Genomic DNA, 24,297 nt, shown 5'->3' with positions numbered 1-24,297 from the left:
ATAGAGGATCTATATGCTATGTGATGGGTGGAAGACCTGGTTCGAATAGTAAGACCCTTGCTGTAAAATCTCTTAAACTATTTATTTTTTCTGACTCAAGACAAGAATTTGTCCTTGCAAAGTCGCATAAATGGCTATTTAAACTAAATTAAAAGCATATTTCTGAGGGCTACTATTTGAGACTGGTCTGATGTGTAGATATTGTGATAAATGTTTGTTGAGCAGTCTTTCATTGTAAAACAATAACAATGCCCATTAGCCTGACAGGTGACCAATGCTCTGCATAGCCTCACATCCATCCTTTTCCAGTCACACTTTTCCATATGAAAATATAATGGGTTACAGTGACAGTTAACATGCATACAAACTCTTTCTCTCACACAAACATGTATTCAAGTTGAGCTGTCCCACACTTGGGCTTGCAGAATACTAAGCCTAACCAGAGTGGAAGTTTCTTGAATATTACAATTATTTCTTTATACTGCAACGCAAGAACTGATTGGCTATCGCCAGGGGAAACCAATACTGACCCCCGAGTGATACAAGTAGGATCAAGAAGAGGAGACACTATATTCTCTCTCTCTCTCTCGCTCTCGCTCTCACACACACACACACACACACACACACACACACACACACACACACACACACACACACACACACACACACACACACACACACACACACACACACACACACACACACACACACACACACACACACACACACACACACACACACACACACACACACACACACACACACACACACACACACACACACACACACACACACACACACACACACACACACACACACACACACAAACACTCTTTACTACACTCAGAGACAAAACAACACATTCAAAATGCTCCTTTGCCAACCATTAAACTTCCTCCAATCCAAGGCTTTTCTGTTCGATATGGCTTACAACTGTAGTACAGGAGCTGAGCCCATTTCCATCAAAATTTAAAATGGACCTAGGCCCAGTCCTGGTTTTAACTGCTGTTTTAGAACTGAGAGACAAGTGAACTGAACTGCATGAGGGTTTCTGAGGCCTAGGAAGAGAAACAAGGATGAAACACTGATGATACAGAAGACCATGAGACGGATTTGATGTTACAATGAAGTCAGTAGATTTCTATCTGAGTGAAAGCTGAGAGGGGATTCTATATATTTCTGCACTACTTTATCTCAACAACACCCTCCTCCATCTACATCTTTATTCCTATGGAGTAGTCAACCTCTGTTTTTTCCTTTGATAAGGAAATGAGGAAGGCTCTTAGAAATCTGGGTCAGATTTGATTCAGTCACCACACCCTTTATGACTATTCTTCCTCTGGTCTTTGCAGCATCACTGTCTAATCCTTCATGGTCTGGTTCCAGACTGAGGCAGAAGCAAAACTTTCCACATTCCTGAGAATACAAGTACCATCCAGCAACTTCAAACCCTTACTAAGTCAATTATTGTAAGACACAAGGGGCGACAAACATACACAATCACAGAGACTCTCATGCCCACTCATGCGCACACACAAAGATTGTATCCCCAAAAACACACATTAACTCACAGAATCACACCACAGATTACAAACAACTAGGTCTCGACAGTGATTTACTGTACACAACCACATCAAGTGCTAAAGTTTCAGGAGGTTGAGGATATACTGTTTGTTACGTATAGGGCTCTCTGACTGTTAAAAAATAATCCCTACTATATACACACGCATGAACTTTATTAGGGGTAATATTTTGTTGAAAAATATATACGCCTTTGAATAGTTTGCTCAAAAAAAAATTGACTATGTTATTGGCACTTGGAATCACTAAACCCGTTATACGTACAGTGATCATCCTGCAAATAATTCAGTTCAACTGTAATCTAGTTTCTTGCCAAACATAATTTGTGATTACAAAGTTAAAAAGAGCGTTATTGTCTCAGAGACACAGTGTTTAAAAACACAACTTCCACAAAAAAAAAAAACCCAAGCCCAACCATTTTTTAAACAAACTGACAGAACTTTAAAGACTCATTCTGGACTTTTTTTCTAAAAGAGACAAGTGGGGGAGGGAGAGGGGGGTCTTAGAGAGCACGTCACCGCTCCATCTTTGACCAGAAAACACTTGAACAAAGTAAAAATTCATTTTTCAAAAGCGGCTAATAAAAGCTTACACAGTTATTTTTTCCATGCAATCATATAAAATACTACATTTCTGTTTCCTGTTAGGCTATACTGGATATTTACAAGTTTGTTTTTTTATCATACAGTAAATCTGTACACGGTCAGTCCACTTTGACACACCTTCAAAAAGAGTCAGTCGTTACCGTGGCGATAAGGTGTTCTCTGGATTTTTGTGGGCTTTCCACGGAGACTGGAGATCCCTCACAACTCCGCCTCTGGTGAGGGAAAAGGGGATTTTAATCCATCCTGTTGCCATGGTGACAATCCTCAGTGAGTTCCTTGTGGACTCTTTCCTCTTTCCTATGATTAATTTCTTTCAGCTGGAGGAAAGGAGGGCATTTTGGGGGAAAGGAAGTTTGTGGCAGCCACACAACCAAAACAAATGTATGCCACAATTCCTTACGAGTTTCAGTTCCCCCAGGTTTTCTAGCATAACATGTTTTCCTCCATACTTTACTGTGGTTGGCTGCTGACACTGTCAGTCCTGTGCGATGTTGGGGCTTTCTGTTGTTTCTGGGGCTGTGGTTTCAGCTGCTGCTGGTGCCTCTGGTGGTGAGATTGCTGCTGCTGCTGTTGTTGTTGCTGCTGCTGTTGCCTTTGCTGCTGCTGCTGCTGCTGCTGCTGCTGCTGCTGCTGCTGCTGCTGTTGTTGTTGTTGCTGTGTTTGCTGTTGGTGTGTTGCCTGGGTGAATGTGCCCTGTTGTTGGAGTGGGAAAGCTGCCTGCAGAATCAGCTGAGTAGACTGGTTACTATGAAGAAGACGAGTGCCCTGACAGAAGAACAGTGCAAGACTATTAAAATATGAAACAGTTAATACTTGATTCAATGAATCCCTCTCTCTTTTCATACAACTCAGAATATTGTAAAAATTCTGTAAACAGAGGTTATTTTATAATTATTTACTGCAGCATTAAGACAACATTTTCCCTAAAATAAAATAAATATATAACATGATACCTTGTCTTAAAGATGCTTATTTAAATCAATGACATTTGCTACCCTCTACTGTTACCTGTAGAAATTGCTGTTGTTGTTGCTGCCCCTGCTGGCCGCTCTGAGCCACTACAGCTGTCTGGTTTTGGCCATCTGGCTGCGCTTGAGGTGGTTGGGCTGGTTGCAGAGTCAAGGTTTGGGTCTGCCCTCCCTGCTGAAGTGACACAGAAGTTAACACAGAACAACAGGGTGATAAGGAAGGACAGAGAAGTTTTGTTTACAATATTGAAGGCCATTTACTGCTTTTTACTACTATTTATTATGTTACCTGTCATTGGATTCTCAAAGACTCCAACTTTCCAAGATATTTTTGGAGTTTTTTCACAAATAATTTACAAGTCTTTGGTGCCGTTAGTCCTTTGACTAATTATTAGGTTTCAAAAATTTGACGAAAGTTAAGTAATTCAAAGAGGAAAAACTTTATCTTGACTTATTCTCTTGAAAATGCTTTCAGACCAAAACACTAGTCTATGTTTTGGATTCACAGTAACTTTTACCAAAATAGGTAACCTTTTCTTTCCAAGATTTCATTTATCCAAAAGAAATGTGCTGATCAAGGAAGCCAATTTTTCCCACTAAGCGTTAAAATGTACGTTATTTAACACTCCCTCACATGGCCTCCCACTTCGACCACAATCTGTCGACACTGAGCAGCTGGATGCTAATGTGCCTCAGTGATGTTCAGAGTCATAATCATTCCTGATCTCTGCCAGATCGCTTTCTTTAGTTTCTGTATGAGTCATATGGCTTTGTCCTTACCTGTTGCCCACCAAAGGGGTTGTATGCGGTGACCACCTGTCCCATGAACATGGAGGTGGGCACCATGACTGCGCCACATGCCATTGGAGCTGTCACCAGCTTGGTCACCAGCTGCTGCCCTGCTGGGAAACTGGAGAGGGTGAAATAAGAGAAAAAGAGGGAAGATGAAAAAACGAAGAAAAAAGATGCATTACAGGATCCATGAATCATACTGTATGTCGACAAGTATCAGTTTTGGTTTTTGTCTTCTTACCGGATTTGTCGGTCCTGTGTGAAGGTGGCCACGGTTGTGCCTTGCGGTGTGTTGTTCTGTGGCAGGCTGGTGCTGATCTGCAGCACATTGGGCTGCCCTGGCTGGGAAATCATCATGGTGTTGTACAGTGGAGTAGATACAGAGCCCTGGGTCTGGGGCTGAGCCTGGGCAGGTTGCTGGGATTGACGCTGGGGCTGGAGATGAGCAAAGTGGAGATGTAGGAAGGGAGATGACATGAATTAGACAGTAGATTGACTCGAAACTTATTTTTTGGAAATTATTGCACGTTTTCTTAGTTCCCCCATTTCATATTGGTACACGCACAATTTGAACAAAGCTTAAAATACATTAAAGAGATCATAAAACCATGAGGATACAGAGAATGAAAATAAATTGAAGTCTGAACTCAACACATTTTTATGTATAGTAGCAAGATGTCTATGTAAAAGGTGATGATGGGCTGGGAAAAGTTGTACTGAAGCAACTTAGACTTAGAAAAAACCTGATATAGTAAGGTGAGAAACCATTTGGCTTACTGTATGCTTGCCTTTGTAATAATACATAATACAGAGTACAGAGGGTATCAAACCATGTTAAATATGCTTTACACAACTTTACTGGCCCTGTGAGCATTCTGTGACTCACATGATTAAACACACAAACAGCATTCCCTGTGGCACTTCCTGTCATCTGAATGAGATGTAAACATTACCACTCCACAGAACAGTACTTTGTTTCTGTAATTTGAGAAACTCTCCTCATAAATGTGACCAACAGTGTCAAAAGTTCACACAACATGAATGATCTCAGATGACCTTGGACATAGTATACATTGTGGATCTTTCCCTTCTCAAGTTTGAGATATGGCTAATTTAAATCATAATCAATGTAATGAATGTAATGAAGAGTGCACAAGCTGGCCTGTTAGTGTGTGTGCGTGTGTCTGTGTGTGTGTGTGTGTGTGTGTGTGTGTGTGTGTGTGTGTGTGTGTGTGTGTGTCCCACCTGTGTGAGGGCGTTGGTCTGCTGCTGTAGGGCCTGCTGAGGGGGGGGTGCCTGCTGCTGGATGGTGAGCTGCTGAGTTCCTGAATGGACGGGGTTAATGGTCGTTTGCTGGACCTGACTGGTCAAAGTAGTCGTTTGCTGGACTGACCCCACCTGAGGGAGCTGTACGTTCATCGCTCCACCCTGCTGCTGCAGCAACATCTGTCACAATCAAAACACCACAAGTCAACCCACAGTGCTCTGAGTGCACACTGCCTGCAGTTATTTTTGTACATTTTTGTACCAAATCTCATTATGTGTTCATTGTCATAACAGAACAATTTACTGAGAGAAACTGTCTTTACAGGCTACACATGCAGGCAGTGAATCTGTTATTGTGTTTTCCATTGAAAAGAACAAAAATAATACATAATGCATTGCTTCTAGGCCTGATCTAGGTCAGGCAAAGCCAGGTACAACACCACGGGAAAAGACAAAGCACAATACACTGACTGATCTTTTTAAAAAAGGAGGGGTTGCGTGCCAGTTTTGTTCAAGTAAGGGATTTTTCAAATTTGGAAAACATCTTGGGGAAAAACGAAAATGCTGCTGCTGAGCTCATGATTGTGTTAAAAAAAAATTACGTTTCAAAAGGCGAGTATGCAATTACGTTGTTGGTAAAATGAACCTGTTCAGTAAACCAAGACAGCTCTATATAATTCATTTTCTTTTGCTGTAAAAGTGCAGTTAAGTATATACATATACTGCTTCATGTCTTAAATTATCAATTAACTGTGTTTCTTCCATCCAACGCTAACTAAATTAAACTGGGAATAAGGAGATTTCAAATGGTGAGACATTAGTGCACAACATTATAACTGTCACATTTAAGACAGTAAACAATAGACTAAATTTAAAGCTACAATACACAAGTTCTGGAAACCAATGTAGCGCTAGTATGAGAAAGCAAAACCAAAACTCCTGCCTCTCCCTACTCCGTTATACTCCGCCAAACCTTTCACCTATATCCTTGTCATGTTTGCTGTCTCAGCTAATGCAGGAATCGGGAGCTTGCTAGTGTTTCGGTCAGTTATAGTGACGTCTTCCAGCAGCTAATACTATCCTGAAGCCTCAGTGCCAAAGGAGTAGCAGAACCAGAAACATGTTCATGCATTGATTGACAGCTGTTAGCTCCCACCGATGACTCTGGCCTTCTCTGACTGGTTAGTAGGGCAATGCTCAATCAAAAACTTTAGAGGAGAATGTCTCTGCTGTTAATGAGTCGGTGTTACAGAGGCTTCTGACAGCACCTCTCCACTTTAAGATTGTGTTATGTGTGTTATGAACAAGTTAGGAACAAATGTTTTGGAGCACATTTAAACTAAAAAAAACATTAGAACTATGCTATACTATAGCTTTATAAATATACAATAAGCAAACTTGACCTAAATTAAATGCTAAATTTTACATTGTAAAATGCTGCTGCCTTGACACCTATCTGCATCTTACCTGTATGCCCTGTCCCTGGACTCTCTGCAGCTGCTCTTGGATGTGTCTGAGTTCCTCCTGCTGCCTCTGGATGTTGGCCTGGATCATTCTGGTCCTCTGCTCCAGCTGCTCCTTTAGGTGTTGCATGGCATTCACCTGTGCCGAGAACTCCATCACCGGCTGTGAGTGTAGAGAAAAAGAATAGGTCACTTCCTTCAGCAGTATTACATTCCAGTGTTCATTAAACACTTGCAACTGAGCATAACAAACTTAATATCAGGGCTGTAGCTAATGATGATTTTCATTATTGGTTGGTCTGACGATTATTTTCTCCATCATTTATCATTTATTATTTGTTTGATAAAAAGGCAGGGAATAGTGAAAAATAAGACATCTTTAAAATATCTTTTTTGTCCAACCACTAGTTCAAAACCTAAAAAGTATACAGTTTATTATCACAGAATACAATGAATACCAACCAAGTAATTAACGAAGTGATTAACGTTTCAGCTCTACTCAATAGCACATAATTTTGTGATGGAAGTACCCAAATATAGTACCATGATTCTCACCTGTACGTTTGTCTGTAGCTGTGGTTGTTGCTGCTGCTGCTGTTGTTGCTGTTGTTGTTGTTGCTGTTGTTGCTGTTGTTGTTGTTGTTGTTGTTGTTGTTGTGTGATCATGCCTGGAGTCACACTCTGGCCTGTGGTCTGAGAGCTCATAGACTGCAAATACAAAAATAATCAACAGTATTGAGACAAATGCAATGTATGAATTTCCTTAACTCCAGTGCATTACAAAACAGCATTAAGTGAATTAAATCCCATGTCTGTATGTGATATATAAAAAAATCAGCTTCTGTACAAACAGAGCATTATGGTTTGCTATATGTAACTTTTTGTGGCCAACAAAGTCTCACCTGGCTGCTGATGGATGAGCGGCGCTGTGATGTCATCTCCATGGTGGAGGCTAGTGACTGCCGAGGAGGCGTGGCCGTGTCCATGTGTAGCTTGGATGCTGTTGCTGCAGAGAAAGAATCATTGATGAGCAAGAGTCCTATTCAGACCATGCTGATGATAACATATCGTCTTACTGCAGGGCTTCGTCATCCCATTAAACTCAATTTACTTTAGAGTATATGGTAGGGTGTGTGTGTGTGTGTATGTGTGTGTGTGTGTGTGTGTGTGTGTGTGTGTGTGTGTGTGTGTGTGTCTCCTTACAAGTGCAAGTGTTGTCAGAGACATGTGATGAGGACTTCCGGGAACTCCGTGAGGAGGTTGAGGGTGTTCGGCTGTGGTCAAATCGCTCCAGAGCCTCCTTGAGGCTGGATGTGTTCAGCTGTGACTCTGAGCCGGAGTCCTGACTCTAAACACAGACAAGCAGAGGAAAAATGCACAAAAATAAAAGTCAGACTGCATACAGGTGACAATGACATGGCTAATGGGTAAGTCGGTAAAGGATCATTCTAGAAAAAAATCCATTAAATCTGATAGAACCCACAACAGCATACAGCAAACACACCGCATGTGTATATTAATGTGAGATCAACAATCGCTCTCCTAGTGTCGTATCTGTTTGTGAATTCCACACAAAGTTTGATTAATTTGTTGTTTTCATCTTGATGCAATCACTGACCAAAGGGAGAGTCTCACTCATTGACATAACATCACAGAACAACAAAGATTTGTAGACAATGTAACACATAAGAAAAGTTAATAGGATGAAAAATAAGTAAGAAATAGGCCTTTAACTTCCTGTTGTTTGAAACAGATTACATTAAAAAGTTTTTGGCCTTCATTTTGACATATCTAAAAACACAATGGGCCATGAAGAAGCTGAATTTATTTGTAAAATGATATACACATATTGTGATATGTATATTGTTAGTAAAAAGGTACAAAACTTCAGTCAATCAATTAATCCAAGCTCAATTACCGAGGAATAGTGCGGTTTTATTTCTCTTATTCAGTCATACACATATTCAACAAAATAAAAAATATATTTTTGAACACTTTGTCTTGCATACATAACCTACTGTATTGGTATTACTTTAATAATACAGTGCATGCATTAATGAAAACATATGAGTATAGATTTCTATTAGTAATTTCTCACCTTATCCACAGCCACCTCTGGGTTAGACTCTTCAATACCCAGTTCTCTACGCTGTTCTGCCCTCACCTCTGCATAGCTGCATTTTGGGCAAAAAAGGGAGAGGTTTAGGGACAGCAAATTACAGGGCAAGAAAGTGGTGTGCATGAGAGTTGTGAAGACAATTTAGAAGATTTTGGCTTTTATCAGAATCTGCACAATGGTCTAGAAATATCTGATAAACATCCCATTAGTAAAAGATACAGATAACAAGGGAAGATGAGACAGCATTCAGCCCCAGTACCTGACTACTGTGTGTGTGCAGACAATAAACTCAGGCCTAGAGTTCCACTGGTGATAGGTGATGTAGTAATGCGTCTGCAGCCAGATCCACTGTTGACCTTTAGTCAGGAAACGGTAGTAGCAAGACTTCCCTTTACCGTATTGCATCACTGAACAGGAGAGATGGAGGCAGACAAGAGCAAAGATGTTAGAAACAACAAGCAGAGAAAGGCTTTTACAAAGAATTCTCTAGAAAAAATTGAATTAAATATAGCCCTCACAGTGTTCGTGACACCTGGCTAGTGTCTCCAGGTCGTCCACATGGTAATAGTCGTACCCCGATGTTCCCAGGACCTCAAAAGGCAGGTAGCCTATGATTGGTGGAGCTCTGAAAGAAGACACGTTTGGATTACACTATTATAGGTCCGGTTTATATATACAAGTTGTCTGTCCCCATATAAGTCAAAAGTGCTTATAGTCTTTCAGAATGGCCACACTGGCCACATGTGGCATCATTTGAATATGGAGATGACAAATTTTTGGACAGTTTCTTCTGAAAGACATTCACAGCGTTGCACTCAGCTGGAAAGGGGATAAACCTAGATGTGTGAAGAATGAAAAATAAGAGCCACAGAAGTTCAAACCCTGGCTCCCTCCTCACCTCTGCACAGATTACCAATCATTGGCACAGTCTGGGTGTGAATTTCAGATCGTCCATTTCAGGAAGTTGAAATGACCAGACATAGCTTCTCTAATCCAACCATTCTACTGTCTGACATGCATGTATGATACAGTATAATGGCATGTGTGTGTTTGTGTGTTTACCTGTGGTCTAAAAAGAGGAACTTCCATTCTAAACTGTGCCTGGAGGTGAATTCTTCATTGGGCTCCTCCACTGTACACATTTCCTAATAAAACAATAAAGAGAGAAGGGAGAAGGTATGTAAAGGTATGTAAGATAAAATGGTTAATTAATGACTGTGTGATTTTGCTTGAGTGTGTGTGTGTTTGTGTGTGTCAGCAGTGTACCTTAATAAACTGAGGTTTGGCCAGTCGGACTGTGGCTACGAAGCACACCTGGTCGTCAAATGCAGGTTGTAGCGACCGCTGTAACACCCCTGCCAGACCATTCCTCGTCACGTTGGGAACTACACAACAGAGAACAGAGTCAAGAAAGATACAGTGTGGTTCTCTGTGGCATACAATGACCACACTCAAGTCAAGTGTTTGACACTCACACTTGGAAAATATGTGCATTGACCAAATGATAATCTTCTTTTATTAACTTTTACTTTAAATGGGCTTGAACAGAGTTTTGTGACACTTCCTACTTGTGGACGTTCCCATGAACATGCATGCTTGTTAGGCAAAACAGCAAAGATATAAATATTTTAACTTTCAAGCTATTGTCACCTGACTTAAGTCTTTTAGCTGATCTAAAATATCTCACATGCAATATTGTTTCAATGACTAAAATTAACAAAACATCGCTATCTACATGGCTCACCGTTGTTGAGTGACTTGAAGTTGCCGATGAACTTCACATATTCATAGACGGGGGGTTCTTTGGGGTCAATGGCCCCTCGTAGCATATGGCAGCAGAACTCCATGTGATTCTTAGCTGGAGAAAAAAAATTATGCAAGTTACTGAAAAATAAAAAATGTGGTCGCATCCAGTAAAATCATGGTTCTTGAAATCAAGACAAAACAGAGACAATCTTGTTCAAGCATCATGCAAAAATTAAGCCAGTATTTTCAGACTTTTGTGTTGATGCATGTTGCTACACTAAGAATTAACTGTGTTAGGTTGTTCCAATCTGAGAAGATGGCTCTGGGCTATGATTATTTTATATCCAACGAATTGCTTCCTAACAGACAAAAGATGAACCAGACTAACAAAATTAGCTACTGAGCTATGAAAACCCTATTTTTAAGTGTTTTCATTTTTTGACAGAGATATATACGATGATTTATTACAGTTAGTAGGATAAATGTGGGTTTTCAGTTTATTTTGTTTTGTTTCTGTCTCATTTTCTTTAAATATTAACACTCAATAATTAGTTATGTGAATAAAAAAACAGATACAGAAGTAAATGCTTGATCAAACATTCCCATTTTACATTTTATATACAATTAATACAATTATTGGATAATGTTGAAATAACCAGACACTATGGTGTAAAATGGTGTTACTGACTCTTCAGGTAATCAGAGCTAAGGTTCTCGGGGTCGGTAGGGTGCGTGGACAGAGCCTTGTACACATCGGAGTGTTCCCCAACTGGCAGGAAGTTTAACAGGTTCTGGTCCACCAAGTCCGCCTGAGGAAGACAAACATACATGCATGAGAACACACACACACACAAATCAGGAGAAAGGCCAGACCCCATTCAGAACACACAGGTCATTCTGACATTTTAAATCTGAAGAACAAAAAATAAAATCCCTTTTAAGCATGTCTACAATACAGCTGATGACTAATACATACCAGGCTAAAGAAAGAACCAGTGTTACTCACCGGTAGGTGTTCTAGTAGTGAGGTGACACTCTCAGAGACGTAGAGGATGTTGCCATCCGTCATTATTGCTATAAAGAACCCGTCCAGAGCCTGATAATGTAGGACAAGAAGAACAGGGTGATATGTTGAGCTACAACAGTAGAATAAGTACAAGATGGAGGCTGTCAAGAGTTTGACTTTGTTTAAATCAGAACAGATTTAAAATTGTAATTCAATGTCTCCTAGCAGGCAGGATTACAGTAGAAAACGTGAGGTTTCTGACCTCCAGCATGAGCTGGGTGAACTCTTCATTGCTAAGAAATGGAGGCTTCCAGTCCTGCCTGATCTCACTCGACTCCGACTGAGCGGCGATCTCTGATGAAAGAGAGAGGAAGATAAGGAAAAAGTCAAGAGAGGAAAGGACATAAAAGACTCCCCACAAAAAGCCGGAAATAACACGGGCCAGGATGGTAAAAAAAATGTATTGATAGTTCAAGGCTCAGAGTGAAAACAAGGCAGTTAAACAGAACACTAGATAACACAGTACACAAGAGCAGTGACAACTGATAAAGAGGCTAATGATAAGTTAATTAACATGCACAGCAAAAAGAGGTAGGATCGAAAGCGGTAGTAATCCATGTGCATTAATTAAATATTTCAGCATAAAGGAATCTCAATATTCAGGTGTTCATCAGCTAAGTTAATGAAGAGAGAGACGGTGAGAGGATTTAGATCTAAAGCGGCTCAAACACAGAATTCAAAAATACCACAATCATTAATCATAACACATTATGTCAACAATACACAGCCGGAAGGTTAAACCTAATTTAATAACAATATACACAGTGACCATGTCTCATAAAAAAAGAATAATAAAAAGTGTTTCCAACAGGCTCTAGTGATGACAGTAAACAAGCACTGACAGCCGCGTTCACAAGAGAGAATAATAAAGCTAAATATAGAACAAGAAGTGTCCGTCCTGCGAGGTGCTCAACATAAACACAAGAAGCAAGGTGAGGATGGTAGAAAGCCCTGACCTTTGTGTTTACACAGGAAGTCAATGCTTTTCTGCAGGATGGTGGATTTGTCCATCTTCCTGGTGTTGCCAGGCAACATCGTGCCGAGTTCCTTGATGAGGACATTGAACTGGTCTCTCCGTTTCTTCTCGGACTTGTTACGGGACACGCTAGGATCCAAAACACAGTGATAAATTAGATTCTAAATGTGATTCAGTCATAGATTTTTTGCTTTACTTATTGACTTACAGAAATAACAACAACCCCGAAAATGAGCAGATGTAACCAGATGTAAACTAGATGTATGGCATTCAATAAAGTCTTTTGACATGGTATATTCTCTACAGTAGCTAAAAAAGTTCCCATACACGATACAAGCCCTTAAATAGCATGTAATGTTTTATGAGAAGGATTGGTTTACTCATATTAAACACACACTATACTAATCATCTATATATCTAGCTTACCGTTTTGCTTTGTCCTTTTCATCTTCTTCCATCAACCCATCAAAGATGCTACAATCATCCCTACAAGAGGAGAAAAAAGTATTTACAGACTTTTCCTTTATTGTTTTCCTGTGTGTGCACGTTTGTTGGCAGCTTGAAAGCAGATATGCATTGTTAATAATAGTTAATGACAGATGTTGGCTAATGAGAGGATTCCTGCATGACAGGCACAGGTTTATTTTTGGGTCGGTCACTCACACACACACACACACACAAAAAAATAGAGTGAGACAGAAAGAGAGAGGGAGAGAGAAGGAATGTGTTTTGCTTGCCAAGAAGGTTGCGTGTGCATTTGTGCAACAAGGCGTGTTCTTGCCTACGTTTCAATTAATGTAGGTCAATACACTACAACACTTTCATTTGTACTGATGAACATTTTTTCAAACTATAATTTAATACCTATAAAATACTACTTTAATGCTTAAAATGGCAAGAAATCAGTGTTCTTAAGATTTTTTTTATTGTAGCATGCAATTTAATAATAATAATGATAATAATTCCATTTGCAATAACTGATTGATAAAGCACCATTATGTTTTTGCAAACTTATATATCTGGACATATTTTGTACGTGTATAGTCTACACGTATTTCCACTATGATAAACTGACATAAAATTCTCAATGGCCACTTTATTGGGTGCACCTATATAATCTAATACAATCCAATAAAACTGTTCCGCTATAAAGTCTACTTTTATGATGCCGACTGTGATCAGTCTTTGTTGATAATGTCATGGGTGTGTTAAGTCAAATATATGTTTTAGCGCTGATGTCTTAGTTATTGGTCGTGTTTAAAATGGACTGCATTATATTCAGAGTTGTTCTTAATATTCTGCCCCCTAATGTATGCAAATAGGGAGGAGAAAAAAATTTGAAAAACTCAAGTGCAAAACCACCTTTAACTATACAAGAACTTAACAATATAAACTTTGTAAAGGTAGACTTTATGGCAGATATGTCTTCGCTTGAATAGGTGTACCTATTAAAGTGGCTACTGAGTGTAGTGTGTGTGTGTGTGTGTGTGTGTGTACCCTACATACCCTATGCTTGATGTCATGGTGGCTGCTGATCAGGGCTGTGGCTGGAGTGAATTGCTCTTTAGGCGTGAGGTAGGCATTTGGAAGACCACCTGGAGAGACATAATTGAATGGTTTGTCACCCATTACACTGCAGTAAAAGCACAAAAAGCATGACATCAGGAAATAAAATAAAATCACAAAATCACAAAGATTCTCACCCCCAATTAGTTGCTTTCATTTTACAAACACTTATCTTGACAAACAGGTTAACTGAGGTCTCCTATGAGAATAGACCAAGCCTACAGAGTCAGGTAAAGTTGATTCAAACTCCTTCTTGATGCATGCAATAAAAATAAATACGCACATAGACACATTTGGTATTTCAAGTAAGTTTTTTTTACCCAATGAGTTGCTCTCAAACACTAATCACAATCATTAGCATTTCCAAAGGCTTCAGATAATTGGCTTAATGTAATGGCTACTTTTATACTTCAATACACAAATGACTAATATTTCTAGTGTCATCTTAACTGCAAAATGAATCCTAGCACAGATGTCTGATGAAGACCATATTAATGGGGAGTAGAACATTTATAACATATGCTGCAACATGTGTTAGGAAGCATACATCTAAATATAATGTAATTAAACTTACTCAGTTAAAAGGAATTATCTGCATGATCAAATTTTAAACTCTTTCATAAACTAAGTTTATCACAAAACAGCTCTGTGTGTTAGTGTGTGATATGTAAATGTGTGCAAGTGTGTATGTTGTAATTTCTCACCCCACTGCAGCTTATGTGCGCGGTCAGTTAACGTCTCTTCTCAGGGGTCGTAGAAAGGGTTTGGGGTCAAAGCTGACTCTACGGTCAAAACTGGTGTCGAGGTCATTGGGGTCACGAGAGGGCACCAGACCGCAGGAAAGACATGGTGGTTGACCAAACCTGCGGGAGAAATCAGAGCAGAAAAATGGGGTCATGTGAGGTCATGTGGAGTCATTGAATTGATTTGAGAACAGGTTTTAGACATTTTCCATCTTTACTGCCACGGTGCAGCCGCAACTGCCGGTAACAAATAATGATTTTTATAAGTTAAATTGTCCTATACAGAAAAAATAAAAAAACATAAATGAGAAAAAAAAAAAAAAAAACCTTTATTTGATTTGAGATACCTTTCACCTTGCCCATTGTTGCTTCTGTTTCACATGTAGAATATTATAGCTCATTTACATATCGAATTAAATTATAACAAACCAATGAGCTACCAGTCAGTGTAAGATCATGTTTACCGATTTATCAATCTTTTTATCACTGTTTTTAACCAATGTTACAGTGTGTGTAATTTAGCATATTTAAAATAGAACCTTGCTGCAAAAATGTACAGTAGCTGTTTTGTTACGAGTACAATAATTCTAAACAACTTACTAATAAATAAATAATCAATAACCAATGAAACGGATTTTATGAATCAAGACTGTTTAAAGGTCCTGAAATTCAATCTTAATTTATTAAGTGTGAATAACTTTACATCAGCGCAGCAAGGAAATCCTGAATAAAAGCAGTTACTATGCTTACATTATTAGTATTAGTAAGAGTACTTCTTTTGGAGGACAGTGACCCATTTATTAAAAGAAAAGAGATGATTAAACTTACTTTCTGGAATGTCTCCTTGAAGGCAAAGTAATAGTTTTAGATCCTATCCTTCCAGGCACTGACAAATCACGTCACGTGTAAGCCACACCTCACCTGCAACACAAAAAAACCCTGGCTGAGTAACAAACATACCACACAGCCTGCTCACTGTTTACCATGCATGCAAATTCTAGAGGCCAACAGGTAAATGTGTTAGTTGCAGCAAGTTAAAAACAGGAAATGAGGGCGGCAACCAACTAAGAAAATGTTTGATAATTTGTCAGAAAATGCCCATCACTTTCTCAGAGCTTGTGGTGCCATCTTCAAATTCTTTATTTTGTTCCAAAACAGTCGATATCTAAAAAGATATTCATACTACAATAAGATTAAGGATGAAACTAATTATTATTTTTTATTATCAGTTAATCTGTCAAGTAGATTTTTAGATTGACCTATCAATTGTTTGGTCTATAAAATTTGACAAAATAGTGAAAAATTGCCCTAAAATTGCTGAAGGTCAAGATGAAGTCAAGATGGGGTCTGATCAATAGTCCACACCCCAAATATAATCAATTTACAATGATCTAAAAAAACAAAAGCAGAAAGTCTTCACACTCAGGAAACTGGATCCTGTACATGTTTGGCTTGTTTGGTGGAAAAAAATTACTGAAACAATTAATCAAATATCAAAATAGTTGCTGGATTGATTGGTTAATTGTTTTAGCTCTATTCATCAGCCAACAATTTTCTCAATGAAAAGGTGTTGTGGAAGGTACCACCAACAGTCTAAAACTTAGAAATTCATGTTTACTATCACATAAGATAAAGAAAAGTAGCAAACCCTCACTGTTGAGAAGGTGTAATTAGAGATTGTTGGCATTTTTGCTTGAACAATGAGGCAGATCAATTGAATAATAATTTCAGTGGGGCTGCAACTAATATCATTTTCATTCATCAATTCATGTGACGATTATTTTAATCATTTGAAAATAGTGAAAAATGCCTAAGGCTATGTCATCAGATAGCTTGTTTTGTCCGACTTGCCATCCAAACCATATAACCATAACCATATATAACCAAAATTCTAATTCTCACATTTGTGAACCTCTCTGAACCAGAGATGGCTACATTGCCATTTTTGCTAAAAAAATAAAAAAATAAAATAAAATAACAAAAAATATGAATTGATTATAGAAATAGCTGTGATTAAATCAGCTAACCCATTAATTGAACAGGCAAAGTGGCACATTTCAGGACTCCAGCAAATTTGTGGTGTGTTGTTGAATAGTCTGAAAGTGCTGTTACCAAATTTGTCAAGCAGTCCCAGACACCAGATGGAAAACAGACCACAACTTGGATCACACTGTGTCCCACTGAACCCCATTTAACAGGATTTTGCTGTAAGATATGACTGTAGGCAGGAAGGTCACAGTGGGTACAGTAAAACCTTAGGATAACATCACCATCCTGCTAGACTCTTAATGTACCGATTTTAGTGTGAGATAATAGTGAGATTTAGGTATTTAGTTGAGCCATTTTGAGGACCCCGTGGTGGTCCCGGGTCTCTTGTTGGGGAGGCACTGGCCTGACCTACAGTCATGTATTCCTGATGGCCAATAAGTGAAGCCTCATTACACTGAGCTTCTTCATTGGGCGATTCTAGCCACAGCACACCAGTGCCAATGAATTAACATTGATATTAGCATTATGACCCAGTGGAGACCATGTTATGCAGCCCACCAACACAAGCTATCACAATTCAACATTTTAATACACCTTTTAGTGCCACAGGTGTTCGTTATACAACCGAGAAGAGAGCAACCCATATAGCTAGCTAGCAGGCTAACTAAGCTTGCTACCGAAAACTGCCCATTTAACTCAGAGATTTAATGCTCTTACTGGTCCCGTTTTCTCACGCTACCCTCACAAACACTGAATGACACAGTTATGACAGGTAAAGCGCTTCACGTTTGTAAAATAAGCAGGAGGAATATCAGCCCCTATCCAGGCAAGCTGGCGCCGAGCCTCAAGCTGTCACGCAACAACTGACATTGAAGATAAAATAATCTGTGAAATATTACCGTTGGTCCTCAAACGCCGCGAGAAGACCGAGCCTAAACATCCGAGCGGGACAAGATCCTCGCAAATTCCGTCAAAAACATAAATGTCGGTGGCGGAGAAGCGTCTAAACCCAGCGATGGTGGAAACATTTTCGCGGCAGATGTATGTACACACACACAGAGAGAGAGATACACACACAGAGAGAGAGACACACACACATATACACACACACTAACAGGGCTACGCGCACACGCTCGCCCACTCGTACACATAGACACTGGCTGCTCTGAATGTGGGTCACTGGGCCTTGCTCTCCCTCAAGCGTGCGGAAACAGTCCCGAAGCCTCCTCTGCAGTCCGACCGCTTCCGCACGCTAAAAACACACACACACATCGTTTACCGAACACGGCGGCCGTGCTATATCACAATCGGCTTTGGATATTTGCATTAAAAATCCTTACCTTCGCAAATAATCGACAGCAGCCTGCGTGTTTTGCTTACTTGAACGTTGCATCGAGGTGGTGGGGGCCAGGAGGACTCCGGGTTGGGGAGAAAAACAGGAGGCCTACTTCATATTACGACGTACAGTCATGCGCAATAGAGACAGTAGGGCGCACTATTTTGCAAGTACAGTAGCAGCAAAACGGAGAGGATCTACAGAGGGGAAATGACTCCGCGTGTTTTTGTGGCTTTTCCAGCTAGTCCAGTCCACTATCGGTGCCACCTACTTTTTGATATGGTAGAGAATAAAAGTACAAGGTAGCGATTCTGCCTCCTGACATGCAAATGAATGCACTTAAAGCGAGAATGACCGGGATAGTAGCCACAGATATCCAGCTAATCCGTATTTTGATAAAGCATTTGCATACTTAAATGTAAAATGATAAAAAGCTATATCTATATATCTATATGAATATTTTCACAATAATGTTAATGTGCACTTTAAATATTCACTACATTATTTTCAGGAAAAAGGATTAGGTTAGGTAGCAGTGAATGGATCGTGAATGTCACATTGGATGATCGCCAGGAGGGTGCAGAGCAGGGTAGGGATGGCCCTGTCTGATGGCAAAGGGGTTTCCCCTTTTATCGACATCCAATCGCAAGCTCTATGAGCCGTGACGTTACACCTTTACTGTGTAGAGGTTCCCATAAGTTTATATTATGGTACAATTTGACATTAGATATCCTCTTTAATTAGATGTTAATTTCGTTTGTCCCGAACGCCCTTGTCATTTCTAATGACATACCTTTGATAACATAACTCAGAGAAAACAAACAACGTCAACAACTTTTTTCGACATAAATACAAAACTCATAAACATTAGAGAAAAGAGATGACAGGAGTCTGGTTATGTAGGGGCTGCAGTAAACATATAATGGCTGAAGTGATAGCTATTTATAGGCCTACTGTTATTATCTTTATGAATGTATGTTATGTTATCAAGACATATAGTGCATTTAAAATTAAATCTCTCTGTTTTGAATACACCATTGTTCATATAGAAATGTTCAGCCTTCATTTGCAAGCAATTTATACCTACATTTAAATCATTCAAGATTAAAAAGATGCTGTACATAGATAATTACTACAGTTGTTTATTCTTACATAATTATTTTAGAATTAAAAACAAAACAATTATAATAAAAGTATAATAGTTATAATAAAAAGTGGAGCAGTTCAAATTCTACAAGGCTAGAGTCGACTCCGTCAAAGGAAAGGCAGCATTTGCAAAAGTAATTTATTTTCTCCAGCAAAAAATGTGTGTGAGTCAAACCAGATTTCCGTACACCGCTGTGTTTGTTTACACGGATGTCAGCAAACACTAAAAGACTTTTCTTTATCATCCTCTGCCACCTTACTAACCCCCTTCATTGGGAAACAGATGCACCCATGACAGGCAGGTAGCTGGGTGGATAATATTTAAGCATTGCTGCAGCATTGTCAGGAAGAATATAACAGGCAAGGTGATCACATAAGTGACACATAGAAATGATGAAGCACAGTTGAAGCAAGTTAGAAAGAGGTCGCCATGAATTAAAACTTTGAAATACCACAAAATATGCATACAAAATCCATAATATACTGCATATGTTAACCAAAACCACAACTTTCCTTTCCGCCCACGTTCCTATTTTCACACTGGCATGCTTGTAATTCCAGCCTTGGGCTTGTTGTGCATTAAACAATTGTTTTCATTAGCTCTCATCTTGTTTATTTAATATATAGTAGTGCCAGTAGTGCTTATACCGCTGACTGCACCTTCTCAGAATTTCTCCATGCCTCCTTTTACTTTCTTCAATCTTCTTCGTCTCTGTGAACTCAATTTGCCCCCCTCGCTTTCCCTTTCCCCTGTCATCATTTTCTCTTATGCTTTGTTCGGATTAGTCATTATCTGCTTCTTGAAGATTCTCCCCCTTTTTCATATCTACTCCCTCTTTTCTCATCTTTGCTTCCTCCATCACATCTTCCTGCATAATCCGTATTAAGGCCTATAGTCCTTAATTCCTCTTCACAGTCTCATCTTTTTTTCACCTTCTCTGCTTTCTTTCTCTCTTTTCTTCAGGTCCTCTGTTGTCTCCTCAAGTCTGCACATTTGTCCTCCTTTGCTATATTTCCCCCTCTTTGTTTTCTATATCCTTTGTGTCTCCCCTCTTCTCCTGCTTTTTTCTCAATAATATTCTTTGAAAATGCGACTTATACTTCTTGATAGTCTTTTCTCTCTGATGCGTCTCCCTTTAATCTCTTCGTCAGCATCTCTTTTTTCCTTTCCTTCTGTCCCAGCTTATTTTACTTCATCCAGCCCTGCAGAGTTATCTACTCCTCATCCTTGCTTGCACCTTTATCCTCTCTAATCATGCATACTTCTCTTTTCAAATTCCTCTCAGAATGTCCTCTTACAGTGTTACAATTGCTATCACTGCATTTCCTATTGATGTTAATCACCTTGATGTTTTCACAGAGTGCAATGTCAGGGATGATGGGAATGCTCACATAAATCATCACAACTATAAGTTCTTAAAAATACAGATATAGACACATCAATGCAGCATTTCCATTGAATTTGAATAATAAACTATTGCAGCTTTTATCGTTGTGCATTCTATCACACATTACAAAAGCTACTCTCTTGTGCAAATTCTGGGATTTCTCCAATTATTTCTCCATATAATAATCCTTTCAATGCACATGACAGATATAGGCCTACTGGGGTTAAAGTTTATGATAAGTAAGTAGAATAAACCTTATGTGTTATTCATGAGATTCAACACTTGTATATTTCCTCCCTACTTCCTGCCCATCCACTCATCTTTCCATCTCAGAGGCAAAAAGCCTTTCAAGTGAACACCCACAAAAACCATCAGCAACAACAACAATGAAGCACTTAGCTGTGGAACGACCCATCTTTGTTTTCACAAATGTGACAAATCCAATGGAGCCACACTCTTTCCTACTAACAAATCAAATCAACTCTTGTGGTATGCCTCATTCTGGAGTGGTTCTGCTTATGGAAAATTCCTCCCACCTTTTTTTTGACCGACCTCTCGTGAACTTGGACTTAAAAAACATGCTAATAAGTGTGACATTTTGCTCTCTCTGCTTCTCAGTACCTCTAGCAACTTGTCTTGTGTAGCCATGATCACTAAAGAAGTGAAGCATCCTTTATGTGCTGGTAAAATCCCTCCATTTAAGTGCTTCACCCCACTTGTACCTGTTCTCAGAGATTGAATTACTACAGGGTAATGGAAACCATGCAGAGTGCTGTGGGACATTCTTTTCCCACACAACAACCGTTTAATCACAGACAAACATTGGGCAGTGTGCCACATTATATATCATCGTCTATATGTGAGTGAGTGGAGGAGAGACAGAGAGACCACAGAAAGAAAGAAAGAAAGAAAGAAAGAAAGAAAGAAAGAAAGAAAGAAAGAAAGAAAGAAAGATAGAGTGTGTCTGTGTGTGTTGTGAGGGGACATACTGTGTAATCATATACAACTACAGGTAAAGTGTGTATCTATGCTTTTTGTTAGATACACTTCAGTCAAGTAAATACAAACACAAGAGTGAAATCCATATTTGCAGGAAACCTGGGTCAATATCAGGATCATCATAATGGATCTTAATTGAAGTAATAAAAGGGTAACATGATGAAAAGACTGGCCAGTTGGTATGAAGTCATTCTTTAATGAAAGATTAACATGGCTCATCTAACCTGACTGCTGCTGAGTGGAGTATGTGTGTGTGTGTGTGTGTGTGTGTGTGTGTGTGTGTGTGTGTGTGTGTGTGTGTGTGTGTGTGTGTGTGTGTGTGTGTGTGTGTGTGTTTGTAATAGCCCGTTTCACCCACAACCACAGGTTTTCACGCCAGTCTGACCAGAGGAACCACATCACCACCTCCCTCCCTTACCACTGCCAGGTTTCACTGTTGTCCGGTGTCACGATCTTCGTTATCTTTTTCCTCAACTCTCTCTCTTCGATTATCTCTTCTCTTGCAACTCTTTTGCGGCTCACCACCATCCAGCTTTGATTTTCCTCTTCCTCTCTCCAGTGATGTCGTCTCTTCTGAGGGAGGAGATGCAGAGGGTTTTGTTCCGACCTGCAAAACAGAGACTGGTGGAGTTTATTGAGATTGAAGAGCCGTCGCATGGAAGACATTTTCTTTGTGTCTCAGGTAAATAGGATTTTTAGATATGTTCAACCCTTCAACACAACGTCAGATCTTGTGTTCTTGCCATAAATCCTTGCATAAAATTTTTTAATGAGGACATTTAATAATCTTTATAATGGATTTTTAATTCTGCAAATATAATGCAGAATATTTTGGTTCTATAGAAGCTGAATATGGCCTTGTACTGTCGTATTAAACACCGACTATGTAGTCTTTTAAGTCTTTTACCTCTTCAAGGTAAAACTTAAAACTGAATTTTCTTGTGCTGCACAGCACCTGTTTACTTGGAAAAAAAAAAGAAAGGTGTTTTTTTTTTCATTTTTCTGCAGTTGCAAAAACCAAAGTGGTGCAGTTATGTATAGTGCGATGTCAGATATCGGAGCCATCTCTTAAGTCTGGATCCAAGAGGTCCCACACCAAACGCTCCAGCATACAGGACTGCTACAGGAGGACGGAGACCTGGTCCCTGCAAGACCTGACTCTTGTTGACGGACGGGACCCTGATGTGGTGAGTCACCATATTGAATTACAATTTTCGATTACATAGTATTGCCATAAGGTAAGGTTGGTATGAATGCCACATAAAATACTGCCATTGAAATATAATATTTTCTGCTCTCTAACAAAATTTGTTCCCAATCTCTCTGTATAATTACAAAAGCTTTGAAACAATGTATTTTGTTTCAAGATATAATTTCACATAGTTACACATTTAATTATTTTATGTTTCTTGCTATACTACATATATGATACTTATGGTGTCTTGTGTGGACCCAAAAGGAATTTCAACTGTCTCTCATTGGGATCCTAAATAAAAACAAAATAAGTAAAATGCATAAGAAGAGTTACAACACAAATATCTGTGCCTAACACTGTAGCTATACCAACTTTATTATGAACAACTACTTCAATTATCTGTTAACCTGTTCCTGCAGAAATCTGGGTGTGATTAAAAAAAATACCTTAACTCAAGGTCCATAAAGTTTTAACTGAAGCTTTCAACCACATTTCGTCAGTTAAGGGACGGTGTGTTTTCACAGTTGAGGATCAAGAGATTCCTCAGCATTCCAGTCTTCAAATGTTAAAAAGTTGTAGTTGCTAATTACAACATCTGTTGTGCTGGAAAACTGAATTCATGTTTTTATCAACATTATTTCTTATTCAAATAAAAATAAGCCATTCAAACTTTCACCTCCCAGGAGCCCACTCGCTTTCATACTGTATATCTGACTCCAGTTCTCCACTCAAGTGATGTTAATTTTAATTAAGTGTTTATGGTGTTATTTTACAGATTTTAAAAAGGTGTTCACAAAATATTTATTTTTTGTGTAGGAAATGCTTATCTCATTCTGTGTCCATGTGTCCTCTGGTTCCAGGATGACCCCTGTTTCCTGCTGCACTTTGACAAGGTGCGGACAGTGACAGCCGTCAGCTGCTCGGCCAAATACACTATCGTGCGTGCCCTGGTTGCTCTAAGTGATCGGCACTGTCAAAGGTCGCTGAACTTGAGGAACTTTGACTGGACCTACATCAAGCCCACGTCCTTCTACTCCAACAGAGGTGACTGTGTTGTTCTGACACAGATATGCTTCTATGCATTCAATTTGGTGTGTCTGTCCATGTGTCCTGTGCCCCTGGATGCATAACTGAATGGAACAATGATTGTGTGTTTGTCAAGTAAGGTGTGTATCTATGTGTGTCAGTTAGAAAACTGTGGCAGATTTATTGTATGTAACTTGTGTTGAGTAGGAGCTGTGGAGTAAATTATTGTTGCTTCTGTTACACTACTATGGCATTGATTTGGAGTTATTCGCCATGAAAAGTCTTTTGCATTAATATTCTGCTGAATGTATCTTTATTGCAAATACA

At 39.2% G+C, this 24,297-nt stretch overlaps 2 protein-coding genes across 4 annotated transcripts; one reads left to right on the top strand and one right to left on the bottom strand.

Moving 5' to 3' along the window:
- Positions 1–812: 812 nt before the first annotated feature.
- LOC111231527 (circadian locomoter output cycles protein kaput-like) lies at positions 813–18,411 on the bottom strand. Of its 3 annotated transcripts, none has more exons than XM_022758655.1 (24): positions 18,221–18,411; positions 15,720–15,812; positions 14,853–15,011; positions 14,089–14,177; positions 13,009–13,068; positions 12,563–12,711; positions 11,809–11,900; positions 11,547–11,636; positions 11,229–11,349; positions 10,539–10,652; positions 10,061–10,179; positions 9,857–9,939; positions 9,313–9,419; positions 9,054–9,201; positions 8,774–8,849; positions 7,879–8,023; positions 7,578–7,681; positions 7,231–7,383; positions 6,680–6,838; positions 5,192–5,392; positions 4,188–4,381; positions 3,935–4,064; positions 3,195–3,329; positions 813–2,951 (listed from the first exon to the last, which is right to left on the bottom strand). In XM_022758655.1, exons 4-24 carry the CDS (start codon positions 14,103–14,105, stop codon positions 2,637–2,639), a joined length of 2,712 nt encoding a protein of 903 aa, XP_022614376.1. In that variant the 5' UTR covers positions 14,106–14,177; positions 14,853–15,011; positions 15,720–15,812; positions 18,221–18,411; the 3' UTR covers positions 813–2,636. The 3 variants fall into 3 exon arrangements, with proteins under 3 accessions (XP_022614376.1, XP_022614378.1, XP_022614377.1); XM_022758657.1 differs by having other exon boundaries at positions 3,195–3,326; XM_022758656.1 differs by lacking the exon at positions 18,221–18,411 and adding an exon at positions 17,780–17,890.
- Positions 17,873–24,074, top strand: LOC111231520 (exocyst complex component 1-like). Its single transcript, XM_022758638.1, has 4 exons — positions 17,873–17,921; positions 22,309–22,431; positions 22,758–22,936; positions 23,805–24,074. The coding sequence occupies exons 2-4, from the start codon at positions 22,311–22,313 to the stop codon at positions 24,072–24,074; spliced, it is 570 nt and encodes a 189-aa protein (XP_022614359.1). The 5' UTR covers positions 17,873–17,921; positions 22,309–22,310.
- Positions 24,075–24,297: the final 223 nt, after the last annotated feature.

This window comes from Seriola dumerili, unplaced genomic scaffold (assembly GCF_002260705.1).
Source record: "Seriola dumerili isolate Sdu_G_001 unplaced genomic scaffold, Sdu_1.0 BDQW01000302.1, whole genome shotgun sequence".
Classification (NCBI taxonomy): domain Eukaryota; kingdom Metazoa; phylum Chordata; class Actinopteri; order Carangiformes; family Carangidae; genus Seriola; species Seriola dumerili.
This window is presented reverse-complemented; position numbering and strand designations above follow the sequence as displayed.